We start from the raw sequence: 18,691 nt of genomic DNA on the forward strand, positions 1-18,691 counted from the left end.
GGCTGGTCCTGCAAGATCCTCATTCATTCAACACTGACTGCAGGTCCCTGCCAGGCCCTTACAGGGCAGAAGGGTGTATATGAGCGGCATTCAGACTCTGAGGCTCTCTCGTGCTACAGGGAGAGACAACCCCCCAAAATACAATGAAACCATTTCCAAAGCACCATGAGAGGGGACCATAAGAGCTGCCTGGAGGGTTCAGGAAGGTGTCCCAGAGGATATGACATTTAATCTGGGCCTGGAGAACTTTGCTAGGGACAAAGTTGGGGGGGGGGGTAGCTGCCAGCACGGGAAACAGCGTGGGCCCAAGTCCGGGATCATGAAAGGAAAAGACCAGGGATCAGGAGCACTGGGGGGTTGGGGAAGAGCATGGCAGTGACTTAGAGGTGAGGAAGAGGGGAGTTGGAAGGGCCTGAGGCCTGGGCTCTAGCTGACATACAGCAGGCTCTCAAGATCTGTCACGTAAGTGGGTGAATGATCAGATATGCATCCATGTTAGAAAGATCATCCCCTGCCAAGGTCACAGGGGCCAGCGGGCCTCTAGAACTGTAAGCAAAACCGGGTGGATAAGGCACCTTTTTTTCGGAAGACAGGGTGGAGGCCTCTACCACCTTCTGGACTGGGAGCTAGACTAGAAGCTCTGTGAAGGTAGGGAGGGACCATGTGTGGTTCAATTTCTGGTGTAGGCCCAGCCTTGGGCAGAGTGCCTGGCCCACAGCTGACGTTCCATGTGCGTGTGTTACGTACAGCGAACTCACAAAGGGGCCTGTGGCCCAGGAAGAATGGGGACGGCCAAGAGTGGGACAGCGGGGGAAAAGAAGCTGGAAGCAGGAGAGCAGGGAGTCTCCTGCTGGTGGGGATGGCATGGGGGCAGGTGCCAGGCAGTGGGCCGTCTGATTCTGCCGCTGCCGAGAGGGGAGACAGGAGGGTGCGGCAGGGCCCGAGACGACGCAGGGGAGAGGCTAGACTGGGGCACACAGGGTTAGAGCTGTCTGGGGGCCTCTCAGGGGTGGGATCTAGTGTTTAGTTGGCAGCATGGGTCTGGAACTCAGATATATATATATAAAGGCATCCAACTAGGGACAAGGTTATCAGCTAGGAGAGGGTAAAGTCACCCCCAAGCGGAGAGGGAGGTGGGAGGGAGAAGAGGGAAGCCCCCAAGCCTGGAAAGTTCCAGCACTGACGGTGATGGAGAGAGAGAGTGGTTAGAGGCACAGAGGGCCCAGGGGGCAGCCCCAGAGGCCGCAGAGCCAGCGGCTGCAGAGGCCTGGAGGCCTGGGGCCCGAAGTAGGCAGCGGAGTGTAGTTAGAAGGCAGATTCCAGCAGGGCAGGGAGGCGTGGAGAGGACCACAGGGTGCAGTCAGCGGACAGGCAACTGACCCTACTTGATGGTGGAGGGGAGAAGCGGGACGGACGAGAGCTGGAGGAGGGACAAGCACTGGACGTGGAGGGAAAGCTTCTAGAAGCGAAGTGATGAGAGAGAGTTGGTGGTAGAGGAAGGTTGGAGTCATCACTCGTGACTTCCCAGATGCATCCTGGAGTCCGTCTTCCACCAAAGGTTGCCAGATGGTGGGTTTCAGACCCTGAGGCAGGTCCTTCGAGAAGTTTTAGGGACAACAGGGGACTTCCACAGGTAACGCTGAGTTTGATAATCAAACTGCCTTCAACCATCCAGAGACCTTCATTAAGCATCTACAGTCGGCAAGATGCTGGGCTGCCATAACCAGAGGGACCCAGAGCTGCAAGGAGGGCTGCGGTGTAGCCAGGAAGGGGGACCGGGAACTGGCCCCCCCCTTTTCAGGGAGGAGGCAGGGCCGCTGGTCGGACAGAGGGAGGGGCGTTTCTCACCTGCCGTTGCCGTACTTGATGCGAATGTCCCGGCTGCGGTTGAGCTCCTTGCCGTCCTTGAACCAGCGGTAGGAGGGCTGAGGGTTGCCCGCCGCTGCCTCGCACTTCAGTGACTGCTTCTCACCCACCTGTCCCGTCTGGCTCTTCATCTTCTTCAGCTTGGGCCGGGTGGCTGTGGGGTACAAGGCGGGGAGGTGAGCATGGTGGCGGGGGCGCGGAGCCAAGCGTGCGCAGTGGAGGGAGGGCCACTGTCTTTAGGAGGGGGAAGGGTGGCCTGGGGAGCCACCCCTCCCGGGGTCGTTTCCCACTTCAGTCCGCGGTCACAGAGGGTCTGCGATGCTGTCAATGTGGCTACTACCTATGGAGCTTCCCTCCCGCCTGGAATGACACTAGGAGCTTTACATACATTAGCTTATGAAAAAAACCCCCAGGAACTCACTGCAAGTGATGAAACCCCTTTACAGATGGGGAAAACTGAGGCTCAGAATGGTGAAGGCACTTTCTCAGGGTGCACTGGGATTCAAGCCCAGGTCCCCTTGACTTTGGTGCTCATGCTCTAACTCCTGTCCCAGACGCCCAGGCCTATGCTGGGCCCAGAGGACACAGGGGACCAAGATGATAGACCCAGCTCCTGCCTGCAGAAAGTTCAGCGCGTCAGGAGAGCTGTAATCTGGCCCTAACATCACAGCATGGTACGCGGAGGCCTGGAGGCGCTGAAACCTAGAGGAGCGACCCCAATCCAGGCTGGGGGAAGAGCTAACTTAGCTAAGGGCTAAAGGATGCTAAGGTGCTAGAAGGGGCAGGAAGGGAGGTGAGCCAGGCAGCGTCAGCACGGTGGCTTCGGAGAATCACGTGGTCCAGAGAGGTGGGCTGACTAGAATGGGTCCAGTGGAGCAGCTGTCCGGGGGACAAGGCCTGGGGCTCCACTGGCGGACACAGGCCCAACTAGGGCTGCAGTCCTGCAAATGCCAAGCAGAGAGGCTTCTCCCATTTTTCTTATACAGAATTCTATTTCCACGTGCCCAGATCTCCCATACCTCATCTCCTTGCTCCCGTCCCCCCAACAACCGAAAAAAAAAAAAAAAAAGGAAAAAGTACTCTGTTCTCAGGAAGGTAAGGGCAAGCCCGTGTTCCCTACTGGGGCATATAATAATTTCCACAGGGACAGCCCTTTACAGGTTACACAATGCCTTCGTGCACGCTCTCGTTCGGTCCCTGAGCTCTGTGAGGCAAGTGTCATTGCTGACATAGATGGGGAAGATGAGACTCAGAGAGGTTAAGAAACTTGCCCAAGGTCACACAGCCAGGCAGCCACAGAGCTGGGACTGAAGCCCAGGTATCTGCATTTGCAACACATCAGGCCCGTAGAAGGCTGGTACCTGCTTTTACAGCCTGTGTCTCTTTTGGGGAAATGGAGAACATAACTGAAATTCTTCCAGCAGCAGAAGCCAGGGTCTGCTAGGCCAGGGAGTTGTCTGGGGACCGAATGGTCCTGGCCCGGCTGACTCTGGACGAAGGCCGCCAAGAGGGCCTGGCTATGGCTAGGCCTCCCTCCCTGAACCTACCCCTGAATGGCTGCTTGTAAGCAGGCAGTAGATGGGAATGGGGTGCCCGGGCTAAGAGAGCAGAAAGAGAAAGGGCTCCTGAAGCTTCAAAATGATATTGCATAGACTCAAAAACAACAGTGCTTGTGAAATGATTTTGTTCATTTTAGAAAATTTAAAAATACAGACGGATAAAAGAAGAAAACCAAATCATCCACCATCCTAGTACTCAGAATTAAAATACACACACATACACATGCATTGTAAATAAATAGGATCGGCATCAGTAACACGTTTCTTTTGTTTAATGAAAGAAATGTAAGCCTTTGAGCTCTCGGCATTAACTATTAACGATAGCATTTCCCAAACTGACTTCTATAGGCCACGAATATCCAGAGAGATGATCATAGACGTTACTTGAGAAAAGGGTTCCCTGAGCAAACCAGTTTGGGGAACAGGTGGGTAACAGAGTTAAAGAAGTAGCATCACCGACTTTGGGATGATTCTCCAAGCAAGGGTCTTAGAACTTTTTTTCTCAGAATCCTTAGCAGCATTTCAAGGAAATAAAGTTACATGGAATAGCTCTAGAACATAACTTACGTGTGCGTGCACACATACATATGCCTTTTATTTTTTTTTAAATTTTTTTTTAAAGATTTATTTATTTATTTGAGAGAGAGAGAATGAGAGAGAGCACATGAGGGGGGAGGGTGAGAGGGAGAAGCAGACTCCCCGCCGAGCAGGGAGCCCGATGCGGGACTCGATCCCGGGACTCCAGGATCATGACCTGAGCCGAAGGCAGTCGCTTAACCAACTGAGCCACCCAGGCGCCCTACATATGCCTTTTAATAATATCTTCATATAATTCAAAATTTAAGAAGTGTAAAAGGGGGTGCCTGGGTGGCTCAGTCGGTTAAGCAACTGCCTTCAGCTCAGGTCATGGTCCTGGAGTCCCTGGATGGAGTCCCACATCGAGTCCCACGTCAGGCTCCCTGCTCAGCAGGGAGTCTGCTTCTCCCTCTGACCCTTCCCCCTCTCATGTGCTCTCTCTCTCTCTCATTCTTGCTCTCTCAAATAAATAAATAAAATCTTTTTTTTTTTTTAAAGAAGTGTAAAAGGGTATATGGCTTGAAAAACAAGTCTCCCTCTGACTTCTGACTGCAGGGGGCAACCAATTTCCATTGCTTTTGTATCATTTCAGAGACATTTTATGCACATACAAAACCCCCCAGTGTTCACATACATACTTTTCTCATTTTTCATGGTTGCATAATATTCCTTTATTGGCATATCATAACTGATGTAACCAGTTCCTATCCTGGGGTATTCAGCGTGTTTTCTCCCCGTTGCCCCCTCATTACAAATGGGCCCAGCTTGGTCCAGCATATATACGCATCGTGCCCCTTCAGTGCACGCGGTGTTCACCCTTCGCACACATCCAGCACGTCCTGGTGGATGGGCAGTGTGGCTCTTGACTCAGACCGCCTGGATTCAAATCCAGGCTTTGCTACTTAGTAGCTTTGTGTCCTCAGGTCACTGACCTAATCCTTTGGTGCCTCAGTTTCCTCCCCTGTGAAATTCGGGTGATAATCATAGCTCCTCCCTCATGGGATGGTAGCTGTAAGCCTTGTATGAGACAATGCACGTAAAGTCTGGCTTGCACAGAGCATTTAACAAAGGTTAGCTATTATTGTTTATTACTATCCACAGTAATTTCCTAGGGCAATCTTGCTAAAAGGGGAATTTCTGCATCAAAAGGGTATGCGATCTTCCTCAGCTTTAAGCCTTGCCAAATTGCCTTCTGGAAAGGTTACACCAATTTGCACTCCCACCAGTGAATGACAGTGCCTGTTTTTTCCACATCCTCACTAACATGAGGTATTATCACATATTTAATCTTCGCCAATTAGCTAGGCAAAAGATAACGTCTCTTTGTTGTTGTAGTTTGCATTTATTTGATTCCTGGTGAGGCTGACCACTTTTCATAAATGTATTGGCTCATTGTATTTCTTCTTTTTGAACTGTCTGTTCATGTCTGTACTCTGTTTTTCTACTGGGTGCCTATCTTACTGATCTGTAAGAGTTGTTTTTTTTAATAAATATTAAGGCTATTAACCTTTTGCTATATATATATTTCCCAATTACCTGCTTCTTACGGTTTTGAATGCTGGTTTGGGGGTATTTTTTTGGACACCCAGAGGTTTAATGTGTATTAACCTATCAGTCTGTTGGACTTTCTGGAACATCATTATTCTAAGTGTGACTGAAGTCCTGTCTCAGCATCCTTGCCCCTTAACTACATCACACTCTTCTTCATCTTCTTGCTCTGGGGTCCCTAGTAATTCCTTATTAGTATTTCTTTTTTTAAAATGATTTTACTTATCAGAGAGAGAGAGCACAATCAAGGGGAGCGGCAGGCAGAGGGAGAAGCAGGCTCCTTACAAGGAGCAAGGAGCAAGGAGCCTGATGTGGGGCTCGATCCCAGGATCCTGAAATCATGACCTGAGCCGAAGGCAGACGCTTAACCGACTGAGCCACCCAAGCGCCCCTCCTTATCAATAGTTCTTAACCTTAGATGCCACTGAGAATCACAAAGGAAGCTTTAAAATGTATGTAGGTGCCTGGAACATATCCTAGACGTTCTGAAGCAGAACCTGTAAGAGCGAGTCTGGGTGTGTGGGTTTTAAAAACACATATAACATAAAGGAACATGCACATATTGTAAGTATACAGCTCAATGACTGGTACCAAACTAAAAACATCTTCATGGGTGGCTTTCCTCTAAAGTTGGGTTGACATCCAGTGATCTAACAGCCTCTTGGTCAATTGGTGACCTCCAACTAGTCTCCTCCTCCTTCTCGTGAACTGGGGACACAGAGAGCTCTTCTCAAGTTCTAGGGTGCCTCCCCCCACTGCACGGGGAGTGTTGACCTTTCTTGCAGTTCTGAGACAAGGGGGCCTCCTGCCCTCCACCCACCTGGTGGGAAGAAATGGTGGTCACTCTGCTACCTTGTTTCCCTACACGAGTCCCAGTATGATACTATGCACAGAGCCTGGGGCCGCTGCTTATGGTGGTGGTGATGGGGAGGGCATGGTGACATACAGACTGACCCCAGAAACAGCAGGCATGACCCCAAGTTAGGGGGCCTGAGGAACTGGTGGCTCCAGAGGCATTCCCTGTCACCAAGGGAAAATCCAGATCACAAGGAGCCCACTCTGTCTAGTGAGAATTCTGTGTGACCTGATAGCCATTTCTTGATAGTCTCCTCACTTCAGAACAACGCTGTCTGGTTCACTTCTTCCTCATTTGTTCATTCATTCAACCTACTGTATGCCAGGCACTGTTCTGAGCCCCGAGTATACGGTAGTGAACAAGACGGATAAGATTCCTGCTCTTAGGGAACCTGAGTTTTAGTGAGGAGGAGAGACAACAGCAAATGATCAATGGGGACTATGAGGCAGTAATAAGCAGCTGGATAAAGGCCTCGAGGTGGGAATGAGCTTGGTGAGTTCAAGGGCTAAAAGAGGCCCATGTGGCTGGAGGATTCTAGAAGGCAGGGCTAGTACGAGGGGAGCGTGGAGAGGAAGGCCCAGTGACTGATGTGGGGCTGTGTGAGCCAGGGTGAGAAGTCTGGATTTGTTTTGCCCCCTCCCTTTTTTTTTAACTCATGTGCCTACTAGAAAAGTTCAAATTACATATTTGGATTGCATTATATTCCTCAGTCAACAGGACTGGTCTAAAGGATGACAAAACAACCCATACATTTGAATCATGCCATGTTCTTTTTTTTCTTTTTGCCATGTTCTTTACAAAGAGTCTTCTTTCGCATCTATTAACAGTTCCTCACAAGACTCATCTAAAATACTAAAAACCATGCCTCCTGCTCAGTGTCTAGTCCTGGTCCCTGTTCACAGAAATCTTAGTTCACAGCTCTCTGAAAGCCAAACATGGGCTTTCTAAAAGGGACTAGGACTCTGAGAACAGGCTGCATTTTTGTTGTTGTTGTTTGGTTTTGGGTTTTTTTTTTTTTTTGCATCAGGCAAGTCCCTCGAGGGGAAGCGGCTCAGGGGGCCGGAAAGAGAAGACCCTTGAGGTGGCACTCACGACAACACCCACGGGACCTGTGCACCCTCACTCCTGGGCCCAGAGCCTCCTTAGGCTTTCTGTGTGACGAACATGGACAAGCTCCCCAAGATGGCCCGGGTTTGTTTGGTAGATGTGATGGGAACACATCAGAGGCCTACAGGTCGGGGAATGACCTGACCTCACCCTGCACATTTTAAGGTCATTCTTAAGCTGAGCCACCACGGCTTCTCCCACTGTAGCTCCCAGCCACTGGATCCAGTACCAGCCCCTGGGGACGTTCGGGACAAGGCTAAGAGGCCGTTCAGTCAGGAGCCCTTTGAGGGCCCAGAGGTAGCGCTTATGGAGCGGAAGACATGAGCGGGTCGGCTCTGACTCCTGCCTGGGCTCTCTCTCTGAGCTGGGTCTAGTATTGTCTGGGTCTATTCTATGGCCCAGGGCCCAGAATGCAGTGCTAGTGTGAGGGATGGAGATCACTGTACCATGTCCCACGAGTGTCTTGGGGCAGAGCTTAAACAAGCAGAGGAACAGGCTTCCTGGGATGGATGGGATTTGTCAGGGCAGGCGCTCACTGCAAGTCAGTTGGCATGCATTTACTGAGTGCCTACTGTACGCCAGGTTCAGTGCTTTGTCCCAGACAGAAATGGTCTGGCCATGTAGGACGCAGCCCCTCCCACCCACCCACCAAGGAGTTTAGTTTGTCCCTCTCTGTTATTGTTTTGTTACATAAGAAATACATTTTTATTGTAGAAAAATTACACAATACAAGTCAGGAAAAAGAATAGCACATTTAAATCCATTCAGTTACCACCAGGGGGAAAAAAAACCACTGTCAACGTTTACAAATACCTCCTGCAAGACTTTTCTGAAATGTTTTATATCCTGCCCTTTAGTAAATATATTGTAAAAACATTTTCCCGAATCTAGAAATACAAATCTAAATCATTTTAATGTCCGTGTATCATGTGTCGCTGTTCCGATGAATCGGTTAGGTTGTCTCCAACATTCTGCTAATATTAACAATACTGCAATAAACTTCTCTACAAATTCAGCTTTGTAGCCAAAGCGAAGAGCCACAGTCCAGAGGATCTGTATTTCCCCACACAGAGAAGGGACTCTCAAAGGTCCCCCAGCACCTAGGAGAGTACCCAGATGAGAGACGTCAGGCAGAAGGCAGCGGAAGATCTGTGTGCCCAAGAAGGGGGTCCCGTGACTGTCCCTGATACCCTGCTTGCCTGTGGTTGCCCCTTCCCCACAGGTGGAAGGGCAGGCAGCAAGCTGATGGCCTGGGTGGCCCTTGGCTGTTGGGCAGCCCTCCCTTTACCTCCCCTAAGGTCTCCTCCTCAGACCCAGCCCTCTCTGCTGAGCTACCCTGCTCCCTGAGAGCTCCTCAGCCATCCAGCTCCCTTCGTCCTGGCACAGTGCCCACCCGAGCAGCAGGACTAGGGCTCTCCGGAGGGGGGCTGTAGGGGACATCTCCTTTGGCAGCTTTATAACAATATGAGGAAGATCTCTCAAGGATGACCCAGACTGCCACAGAAATATCTCCCTTGAGGATGGGTCCTGTAAGCCTTCAGACAGACCTCCACAGTTGCCATAAGCTGGGCCACCCATGGGGTATCTGGTGGCTTCGGCTTCCTTATCCCCTGATGCCAAGCCAGGGCAGCTAGGCGGTATCTGTTTGAGAGGGAATCCCCACCCAGCATCACGCTGAAGATAACAACAGCAACAACAACCAGGGCTGCTCCTTTCCCACATCCCAGCCCCGAGGCCAGGAGGTCCCGCGGCTGCCACAGCTTGACCTCATTCCTCCCGGCAGTGGGCGGTGGGTGCGGAGCCTGCTGAGATCTGAGAGCAAGACAGACGCCCAGGACAGAGCCAGGCAGCCCAGCCAGGGAGGACCTGGCCCGGCCTCCCTCCCAGCAACCAGGGGGCAGGGGCAGCGGACTCTTAAAAGGGTTAATGATCCTCACCTCATGACTAAGGCTGAGCAGTCCCCTTTGCAGGGCAACACCTGGAGACAATGCGGCCAGCCTGCCTGGCATCAAAGTCTCCCACTGACAGGCTGCCTGCGGGCCGCGGGCTGGCCCCCTCCCCACCCCCTCCTACCCGTAAAGTGACTGCAGCCTATTGGAGGTTAATTACAGACTCCAAGTTCAAATGAGAAAGAAAAGAACAACTAAAAACACAGCTGGTTTAAGTGGGCACAGAGGGCCTTCTCTGTGAAACAGGCAGCCAGGTATCCTCCCTGTGGCGTGCAGAAGAGCCGTTCATGCTCATGGGTCAGGCCTCCCAAAGGGAGTATGCACCCCGCCGGGCCTCCTGCCTTGCCCCGGGCCAGCTGGGGATGGGAGCTAAGAGGGGAGGCAGACCCTGTTCCGGGAGGGCGGATGCAGAGGAAAGGAAAGGGAAGGGAAGGGGGAGGAGGAGACAAAACTTGGGAGCTCCAACATCCACAGAAACCGTTCCTGCCTTGGAGTTTCCCCTGCCCATCCGAAACACCCATCCACTGACACCCAACCCTACCGTACGAGTGCAGGGCACCAACAGGCCTGGCCTGACCACCAGGGCCGACACCATGGCCACCCCAACCCCCAACCCAGGCCAGAAACGCTGGCTTCCTTGGGGCCCGGCCAAGGCAGAGATGCTCAGCCCCTGGAGTCAGGCAGGTACGTGCCGCAGTTCCTCGAGTGGGCTCAGGGCTGCAACACGGGGACATGAGCAGCAGAGACGGCGGAGTGAAGGGATGTCACCGATGTCTGGGGGACACCGCACAGGGTCACAGGGCAGCCTACGGTACTCCTCACAGACACGCAGTTCTTACCAGTACTTGGGGCGTGGGCCCCAGACGCCCAGAGTGGGCACGGATGAGGCAGAGAGGAAGCGGCACAGCAACAGAGGAAAGGGTGGGGGCTGGAGACACCGCAGTTCAGCTCTTTGTCCCCGTCGCCCGATTTTCTAGCTTCTGCCCTTAGGTAAGTGGTTTAGCCTCTCTGGGCCTCCGCTGACTCATCTGTAAACCACTTTCTGTCTACTTTAGAGGAAGGGAGGAAGAGAAAGCTCTCTATGGAGGAATGGAAGGCTTCTTACCATTATCACCGCTCCACGGCTGGGGGTGGAAGTAGGGACAGAGCAGAGATGACATCCCTGGAAGGCTTTTACATTTGCCCAAACTCTGTTTAATCTCCCCACTGGGGAAGGCTGGGCTCTGGGCCCAAGTCTTGGGCCCAGCCCAGAAGAAGCCTTGGTGGGGAGCGCCTGCAGCTGCTGCACGAGGCCGCCCCTTGCTTGGGGAACCCAGGGAGAGAGCCAAGGAGGAGATCCCAGAGCCTCGATCCCCTTCACGATGGGCCTGCACTTCCCACCTCCTCAGCCTGGCTGGAGAAAGTTGTTTCTGAAGCTCTGGGTCACGAGGAAGTGGAGTGGGGGTGGAGAAAGGGGAGGCACCTCATAGACCAGACAAGACCGGCTTCTCAGCCTGGGACACATGCAAAGCCGAAGGATGATCTCAGGGCCGCTTTCTGAAGGCTCCGCCAAGCTCATTAGTTAAGAAAAAGCAACATCTTCGTATTAAAGCAAACAGACATATGATGGGGATTTTGAAGATAAGAATAAAAGAGTTCCAAGAAACATTGGCTTTCAGCGGGAAGGTCTTAGTAGGCACGATACAAGAAAGGTACAGACAGGCCCATGTGCTCAGCAAATGCAGATACCACAGTGGGTGCGGGGCGGGGTGGGGGGGTGGGGGTCAGGTTGCCAGAGGCCCAGCCTCCTCCCCTGCAAGTCCATCAACAAGCCTGGAGGGCCCAGCATAGGCACTCTGGGGTCTTGGAGGGCTGAAACACGGGCCTTGTGGTCCAGGCTAATGAGAGCGGGGGGCCTGGAAGGAACTCACCCCAAAATGAATGACTGCCTGGATAGTCGGTGGCTCAAACAGAACATGTGGGAAACCAGTCTCACCATCTCTCTCCAGACCACCCTTTCTCCTGGGTTCCCTCTTCCAGTCACCTTGTCATCTGTGTGACAACTGTGTCTCTTGACTCTCTCCACAGACCCAGACCATTCACCTTCCACCAAGCCTCTTACCCTCCTAACCCTCCCTTGTCCGCCAGGTCCTGCTTCAGCTCCCACTAGCCCCAGGACGGATCCACTAGCAGTGAACACGGGGCAGATTCACCTCTATGTGCCTCTCTCCCATTCCGAAACCTCCCTCGGCTCATGATGTCTGTAGAAGAAAGGCCACCCGCCTGCCCTGGCTGACAGCCGGGGCCCTCGGGGGAAGCTTGCTGGGTCACTGAATAGGCCCCCTTCCCATACACACCTGTCTGCTTTTCCCCCTATCACTTCTCATCAGGAATTGTATATTCCAGGTAAACCAAATTACTGGCCGCTCCCCAAATGTGCCTATTCTGTACTCCGCCTGCCTCCGCGCCCTCTGTTGCCCTCCCCCCCACCATGCCATTCCCCCCACACAAGCATAGCTGAGAGGGTCAGACACACAGCCGTGGGGTCACACCGGGCTCGGTCACATCCTGGCTCTGCCCGGTGTCTTGTGTAACTAGTCAAGTTACTTAACCCCTCTGAGCCTTTATTTCCCTGTCTATGAAACAGGGACAATCTTGCCCACCTCTTAGGGTTGCGGCTGGAATTAAGTGGGGGTAAGGTCTGTCAAGAGCTGCACAGTACCAGGAATAGAGAGCTCCCTAACCGGCCACTCTTCTTAATCTAGAAGCCTCAGGATCTCCTCCGGGGCCACTGCCCTTCTCTAAACCACCCAGCCAGGAGCAACCTCCGCCTCACGTAGGCTCCCTGAGCATCTCCCCTGCCCTATTTGGGGTTTCCTACCTTGGAGGAAACGGAGTTGCTAACTTTCTAGCCTGTGGGGACCTTGGGGATAAGATGTGTTGGAGAATTGCTCTATCCCTGGCATCTGGCACCGAGTAGGTGCTCACTGCTCACGGCTCGCTGGCTGAACAAATGAATGAATGATGTAGGGCTGTACTGTGACTGCTGGTGATTCACAGTGGCCCAGAACAAGACTGCTGCGAGCACTCAGGGGAGTGTGGGGCCCCACCACAGCTCAGCTCAGAGCCCTTACCCACCCAACACTGCCCCGACTTAGCCCTCTCCTTCCCCCTCAGTCCAGACAGGTATCTGCCCCAGAACAGCAGAGCAGGTGATGGGAACCATGGGTGGAGCTGGGCAGCTAGCCTCCTGGAGCAGAGTGGGGATAAGGTGACAAGGTGGGGACTTCACCGAGGACTACTCTTGCTGGCCCACCAGGCTGCCCAACCACCGAGGGGCCCCTGGCCGCAGGCGGGAGGCTGCCCTCTTCAAATCAGAAAGGGGCTGGAGGGGTCTCCGTGTACAGGAGTGAAAGGGCTTGGGAATGTTCTCCTTCGTTCCTAGACTCAAGACACTTGGCACATGTCAGGTGCTGAGGGTCAAGCTGACGTGGTCTTGGCCCTGGTGGAGATTCTGACTGAGTAGAGTGTTGCCTGTATAGCGGGATGGGCATGGTGATGGGGAGGTGCTGGGGGCGGGCACAGAGGATGCCCCTCACCCTCTCTCCTCATCTTGGGGCAGGATGCGTTTTTGTGGAGGAAGCAAAGCTGAAGGATGATGGGAGTTAGCCAGAAGAAGGAAAACAGCACTCCAAGCAAAGAGAACGATAGGTTCAAGGGGCTGGGCAGGAGACCACGGGGCACTCGAGGAACCGTGAGAGATTCTCTCTGACTGGATCACCGTATGTGAGGGTGGAGATGGGAGGCTACAGTGCTGGGGAGGCGCCAGCGCCTCCCAAAGCTGTTGTTCTCCTTCTTGGCCTGGAGCTGCCAAACCCCTTTGCCTCACTGGTGTGTGGACTTCTCTCTCAGGGCCTCAGTTTCCCCATCTGTACAGTGAAGAGACTGCACCATGAGCTCAGATCCAGCCTCACCTGACTGCCCCAGAAATTGCAGATAAGGCTGTTTCAGATAACTCTAAACTCGCTAGGCCGACCTTCAGCGAGCCCACGGTTGGGCCCGGTTGGTCTCTCCCTCTCACACGCTGTGTAGGGCAGCATGTCTTCAGGACTGCATGTTATTTCCCAGCACCCTCTGTTCACATTTGTTCAAGTGGTTTCCTTAGCCCAAAGGCCCAGCCCTTTAGAGCCCTCCACCATAGTCCTTTTATCCTCCAAAGTCTACTGAAACCCCATCTCCTCCAGGAAGCCTCCCAGATTCCTCTGATGGGAATGAGTCTCTCCTCTCCATTCTGTGTCAGCCCTGGCCAGGGGCAGTCTTGCAACTGTAGTTAGGTCTGTCCACACCTACCTTGTCCCACAAGGTGGCGACCCATGCCCCGAGGACGGCCTGTAGCCCCCAGGCACCAAGGCTTGCACTGATGCGTTGGTTCAACACCCGCGGGCCCGACAGGCTCCCTACGGGGCTCTGCTCCAGGAGGCTAGCTGCCCAGCTCCACCCGTGGTTCCCATATGTCAGCACCACCACAGTCAACCAGAGGACTTACTAAAACATACATACTGGCCCGCAGCTCCACGGTTTCTGTTTCAGTAGGCCAGCGGTGGGACCTAAGAATTTGCATTTCTACCAAGTCCCCAGTTTATGCCTTAAATCAGCTCCTGCTGACTTGAACATTGACGTTTTGCACAAGGGACTCAGTAGGACCAGAAAACTACCCAGACTTGTGCAAGATCTAGCTGGACTCTCTGGACCCCTTTCTTGCTTTCTGGCTTGGCCACTTGACCCCAGTAGCCTCAGTCTTCCCAGGAACACTGGCCTAGGGGTGCAACCTCAGGGCCTTGGGGCTGCCTTCCTGTGTCGGCGCTCCACGGTTCCTCTCCACATCTCACTGCCACAGTCATACCGCGAGCCCCTGTTGAGAGCAGGGCCGCAAACCTGCTCATCTTTGTAGCCCCTAAGCCCTGCCCAAGAGCCCAGAAAGCTCATACCTGACCGGCTGATGTGACGGGAAGGACCTGCTCCTATAAGTGGCCTAACAGGGCATCCTAAGCCCCTTGCTGGTGTTTCTTGAGGGACACAAACTGTTAGGGCCCAGAGACAGGTGACATATGCATTGTGAGGCAGGGCAGGGGGCAGACCTGGACCTGGTGAGCCTGCCACTAATTCATGGCCATATCCCAGGCAAGTCATGAACTCTTCTTGCCTCAGTTTTCTCATCTGTAAAGTGGGGACGATAAAATAATACCTAGACTTCATAGAAGCAGTCCCGGCACGTAGCAAGTGCTCAGTGAATGACAGCTCCTTCCCCTTGCCCCCCAGTGCAGGACATGATCCTATCTCTTGGATCCTAGCCCTTTCTCACCCTGCTGAATTCCTACTCACCATCCAGGCTCTGCTCAAATGTCACCTCTTCTGTGTAGCCCTCCCTACACCCTCCCAAGAGGGCAAATTATCCTTCTCACCATACACTGGACATTTCTCTGGCTTTACACTTGGTTCTAATCACAGGTGTTTGTGTCAAGATCTGTCTGAGCTCTTGAAGGCAGAGCCTGTGATTTGTTCACAGAGTGGGAGCTCGGTGGAAGTTTGCAGAACTGAATTTATAAAACTAAGTGAAAGCACATGCAGTTTGTATAGTTACCATGTGGCCAGGACCTGGAAGTCCTGGTAGATGATTACGCCAAGGCTGGGTTAGAAGACAGGGAGGACATACTGCATTCGACTCTGCTAAGTTATTATTATTATTTAAGAAGCTGCATTATCTTTTTTTTCAAGATTTACTTATTTGTCAGAGAGAGAGAGAGAGCATGAGCGGAGGGGAGCAGCAGAGGGAGAGAAGCAGGCTCCCCACTGAGCAGGGAGCCCGATATGGGACTTGAACCCAGGACCCTGGGATTGTGACCTGTGCCGAAGGCAGATGCTTAACCGACTGAGCCACCCAGGCGCCCCCGACTCTGCTAAGTTATAAATGGTGTGCTACAGGCTCAGAAATGGTGAGAACACACAATGCGAACATGATTCTGATGGGCTCCAGGTCTCAAGTTTTGGCAGTGCTTTGCCAGCCTTAAAAAAACCAACCAACCGGGGCACCTGGGTGGCTCAGTCGTTAAGCGTCTGCCTTCGGCTCAGGCCATGGTCCCAGGGTCCTGAGATCGAGCCCCGCATCAGGCTCCCTGCTCCGCGGGAAGCCTGCTTCTCCCTCTCCCACTCCCCCTGCTTGTGTTCCCTCTCTCGCTGTGTCTCTCTGTCAAAATAAATAAATAAAATCTTTAAAAACAACAACAACAACAACAACAAACCAACCAACCAACCAACCAACCCTCTCTTCTCTGTGCCAAACGTCCTTTCAGGCCAGCCTTGTCGGCCGGAGAGCAGAAGAAGCCAGAAAGATGAGTGGGGTGGACGAGGCATGGGTGTCCACACCGGGAAGCCCACCTTAAGCCAGGGCTGGGGCTCGCCCATGCGGGGCCAGCACCTTTTCCTGCACACACTCTTCACTCTGGCATGACTCCAGGTCAGGGCTGTCCTGACTTGGCCCTGGGGCTCCTGCACCAAGGGCAGAGGGCAGTAATAGAGGTCACCTGGGATTCCTGCCACTATCTGCATCCAAGGACCTCTGCTGCCCACGAAGCCAGCCCATGGAGTCCGCACAGGTCAGAAGGGACCAGCTCCTTTTTTTCGAAGGGAGAACATCCCCTCCGTGTGCAGCCTGAAGCCCTCGGTCCAATTCTACTTCTATCCCAGACCTAGTGGCCACCCAATTCCCCCACCCCAGGTGACTCACTGCCTTCCTCCAACCTCACTGCCATGCCAGTCTCCCTGTCCCCTCGTCCCCCCCTGCTGAGTGCCTGAGCCCTGGGCTGAGGGCTGATGAGTCCTGGTCTGTAAACTGCTTTGAGCTGTAAGGATGAAAGACTGCTGGCAAGTACAAAGTCACTCTCTGCGTGTTGTTATTGATCCTAATGAACTCCCCGGTGCCAGGGAGCTGGAGCAGAGCGTGAGCACATGCTGAGCCCCGGACTGGCAGGAGGACCACTCTAGGTGTCTGGCTCAGCAGAGTAAGCCTGGGGCCAAGGCCAGAGCTGGAGACGGCCGGAACAACCAACAGATGCGCCTCCGACCTGTGCCTGTGGGCACATGACCACCTCTGACCTGACCCTCTACAGCCTAAAGAGTAGTCTGTCCTAGAAGTCTGGGTGCTATTTTTTTTTTTAAATCAGAGGCAGGAGATGGGAAAGATGGGAGAGAAAGACCTTGCAAGGATTTCTTTGTGCCCATTCAAATGAGAGGTGTCCAGAGTTCTCAGCTGGTGATGCTAATCCACCTTCATACTCTAGGACCCAGCTCAAGACCTAAGTGTGGCTTCTGCCCTCCTGTGGGCAGACACAACTTCCCAATTCACAGGAAGCTCAACAGAGGGGACCTTTCCAACCATCCCTGACTGGTCTTTCAGGGGGCACCCAGAAAAGGCCGGTGACTTAGAGTCTGATTCCAAAGTCCTTCTTCAAAACCAGATAGCACCTTCAAGGGTTATCAGTTTCTTTGGGGCCAGCTCCTCACCCACCTCAATCTCGTAGCTCTCCTCCCTTGGGATTCTCAGAGACACAGGGCCTAAGGGCTGAGGCTCTGGCCTTGCCATGAAGAAAGTAAGAGTTGAGAGCAGAACCCACTTCCAGGGGCCCAGATAGAAAGCGGGCAGTGCCTGGGGTCACACAGAGGCAGAGCAGGGGGTAGACCCCAGGTACAGGAGTGGGTTTATTAGCCATCCCCCAATACTTCTGCCAAGGCCGGCAAGGCCATGCCAGCCAGCCCCCTCCCCAAACCCCGGGGATAAAGGGAAATGGGGGGAACTGGCCCCAGGTAGGGATACCAGTTTCAGCCCCACTAACTCATTGAGTCACCCCTGCAGCTCAGCCCCACCTGGCACTCCTGCGCTGAGACAGAAGAAAAGCCTATTTCCCCATGCTGGCCTGGGTGTGTGTGTGTCTGGGGGACTCCTCTTGCTGTTTGCCAAGGAGGAGATGGACGCTGCTCGATGTGTGCTGGGTGGGTGGGGAGCCAATTAATTAACATCATCTTCTCTTTCTTCCTTTCTCCCTCCCACTTTCCAGATCCCACTGCCAACCCTGCCCTGCCATCTAAGGTGAAGATTTTTGTGGATAATGTGCTCACGCTCTCCATGTCTGCACCTCCTAGTTTTTCAACCAAATGTGGCCCCACCCTGGCTAAGACCCCCCTTCCAGCTGCCCAGTGCCCATGTTCTCTGCCACTGGGATGCTCTGAGCATGCAATAAGAGGGCCCTGCCGCCTCAGGTAGGCCTGGAGGGGAACTGTGAGGGAGGCCTCCACCTCTATAGGCCACTGTTGACTTAAGCACTGATTCTACTGGGTTTGAAATAGACCCCCTAGTCACATCATGGACTTAAGACTGTTACTTCTCACCGACATGGTACCTTCTCTTGATATCTGGTTTTGGAGCATGACCCTCCCCCTGACTTCCCCATTCCAGAGTGTCCCAGGTCTCCAGAGTTCCTCTAGCCCAGGCCTTGGGTCTGTTTGGTATCTGCTCACCAGCTAGCTCCCTGAAGGAAGGCATTCTGAAGAGCTGGCTTCCCACTGGGAAGCAAGGAATAAGATGAAGCAGAGAAGAAAAAAGCAGGAAAGATTATAGTTAGATATCAAGAAGGACTTTCTCACAGGGGCAGAAGATTCTGGAAGAGATCATTGAGAGGTCTATGGAATCTCCTACTCATAGTGCACTCCCACCTGTGCCCGAATGCATACTCTACCCTTGGCAGTAGGCATTCTCATTTCCCTGGCACTGATTCTCACCCATTGAAGCCTACCCAGTGGCTTCCTTGACATCGGGGAGGTACCCTTAACTAGTCAGCCTTCCAAGGTGCCCATGATAAGATGTGTTTGGGGTTGGGGAGGGGAGGGGGAGAAAACAGGTGGCTCACTGAGCCAAATCCATAAATTTTGACCCTGAAGATAGGCACCCTGAATTTCTTCAGGTCTCAGATTGGGAGCTAATCCCACCTTACACATGCCCAGCTTAAGCTGACCCACACACTACTAAAAGGGCAGACCGACAGTGTCCGTTTCCTTAGGGTGGACTCCTAGACACAGTTGCCTAGCAGAGATGGGCAAAGAGGCATTCTTTTCCTTCCTTCCTTCCTTCCTTCCTTCCTTCCTTCCTTCCTTCCTTCCTTCCTTCCTTTTAAGGTTTATTTGTTCATTTGAGAGAGAGA

General features: G+C 53.2%; 1 protein-coding gene across 3 annotated transcripts in view; it reads right to left on the reverse strand.

Annotated features, from left to right (window-relative positions):
- The window catches only part of NRG2 (neuregulin 2), a 180,859-nt gene that overhangs the window by 34,408 nt on the left and 127,760 nt on the right, over positions 1–18,691 (reverse strand). For all 3 annotated transcript variants that reach the window (XM_064595990.1, XM_045893581.3, XM_064595989.1), the window contains exon 2: positions 1,849–2,020. In XM_064595990.1, the coding sequence (XP_064452060.1) occupies positions 1,849–2,020 (172 nt within the window). The remainder of the gene's footprint in view (positions 1–1,848; positions 2,021–18,691) is intronic.

Source organism: Mirounga angustirostris, unplaced genomic scaffold (assembly GCF_029215605.1).
Source record: "Mirounga angustirostris isolate CCGP_5_RB_7025 unplaced genomic scaffold, mMirAng1.0.hap1 SCAF_7, whole genome shotgun sequence".
In the NCBI taxonomy this organism is placed as follows: domain Eukaryota; kingdom Metazoa; phylum Chordata; class Mammalia; order Carnivora; family Phocidae; genus Mirounga; species Mirounga angustirostris.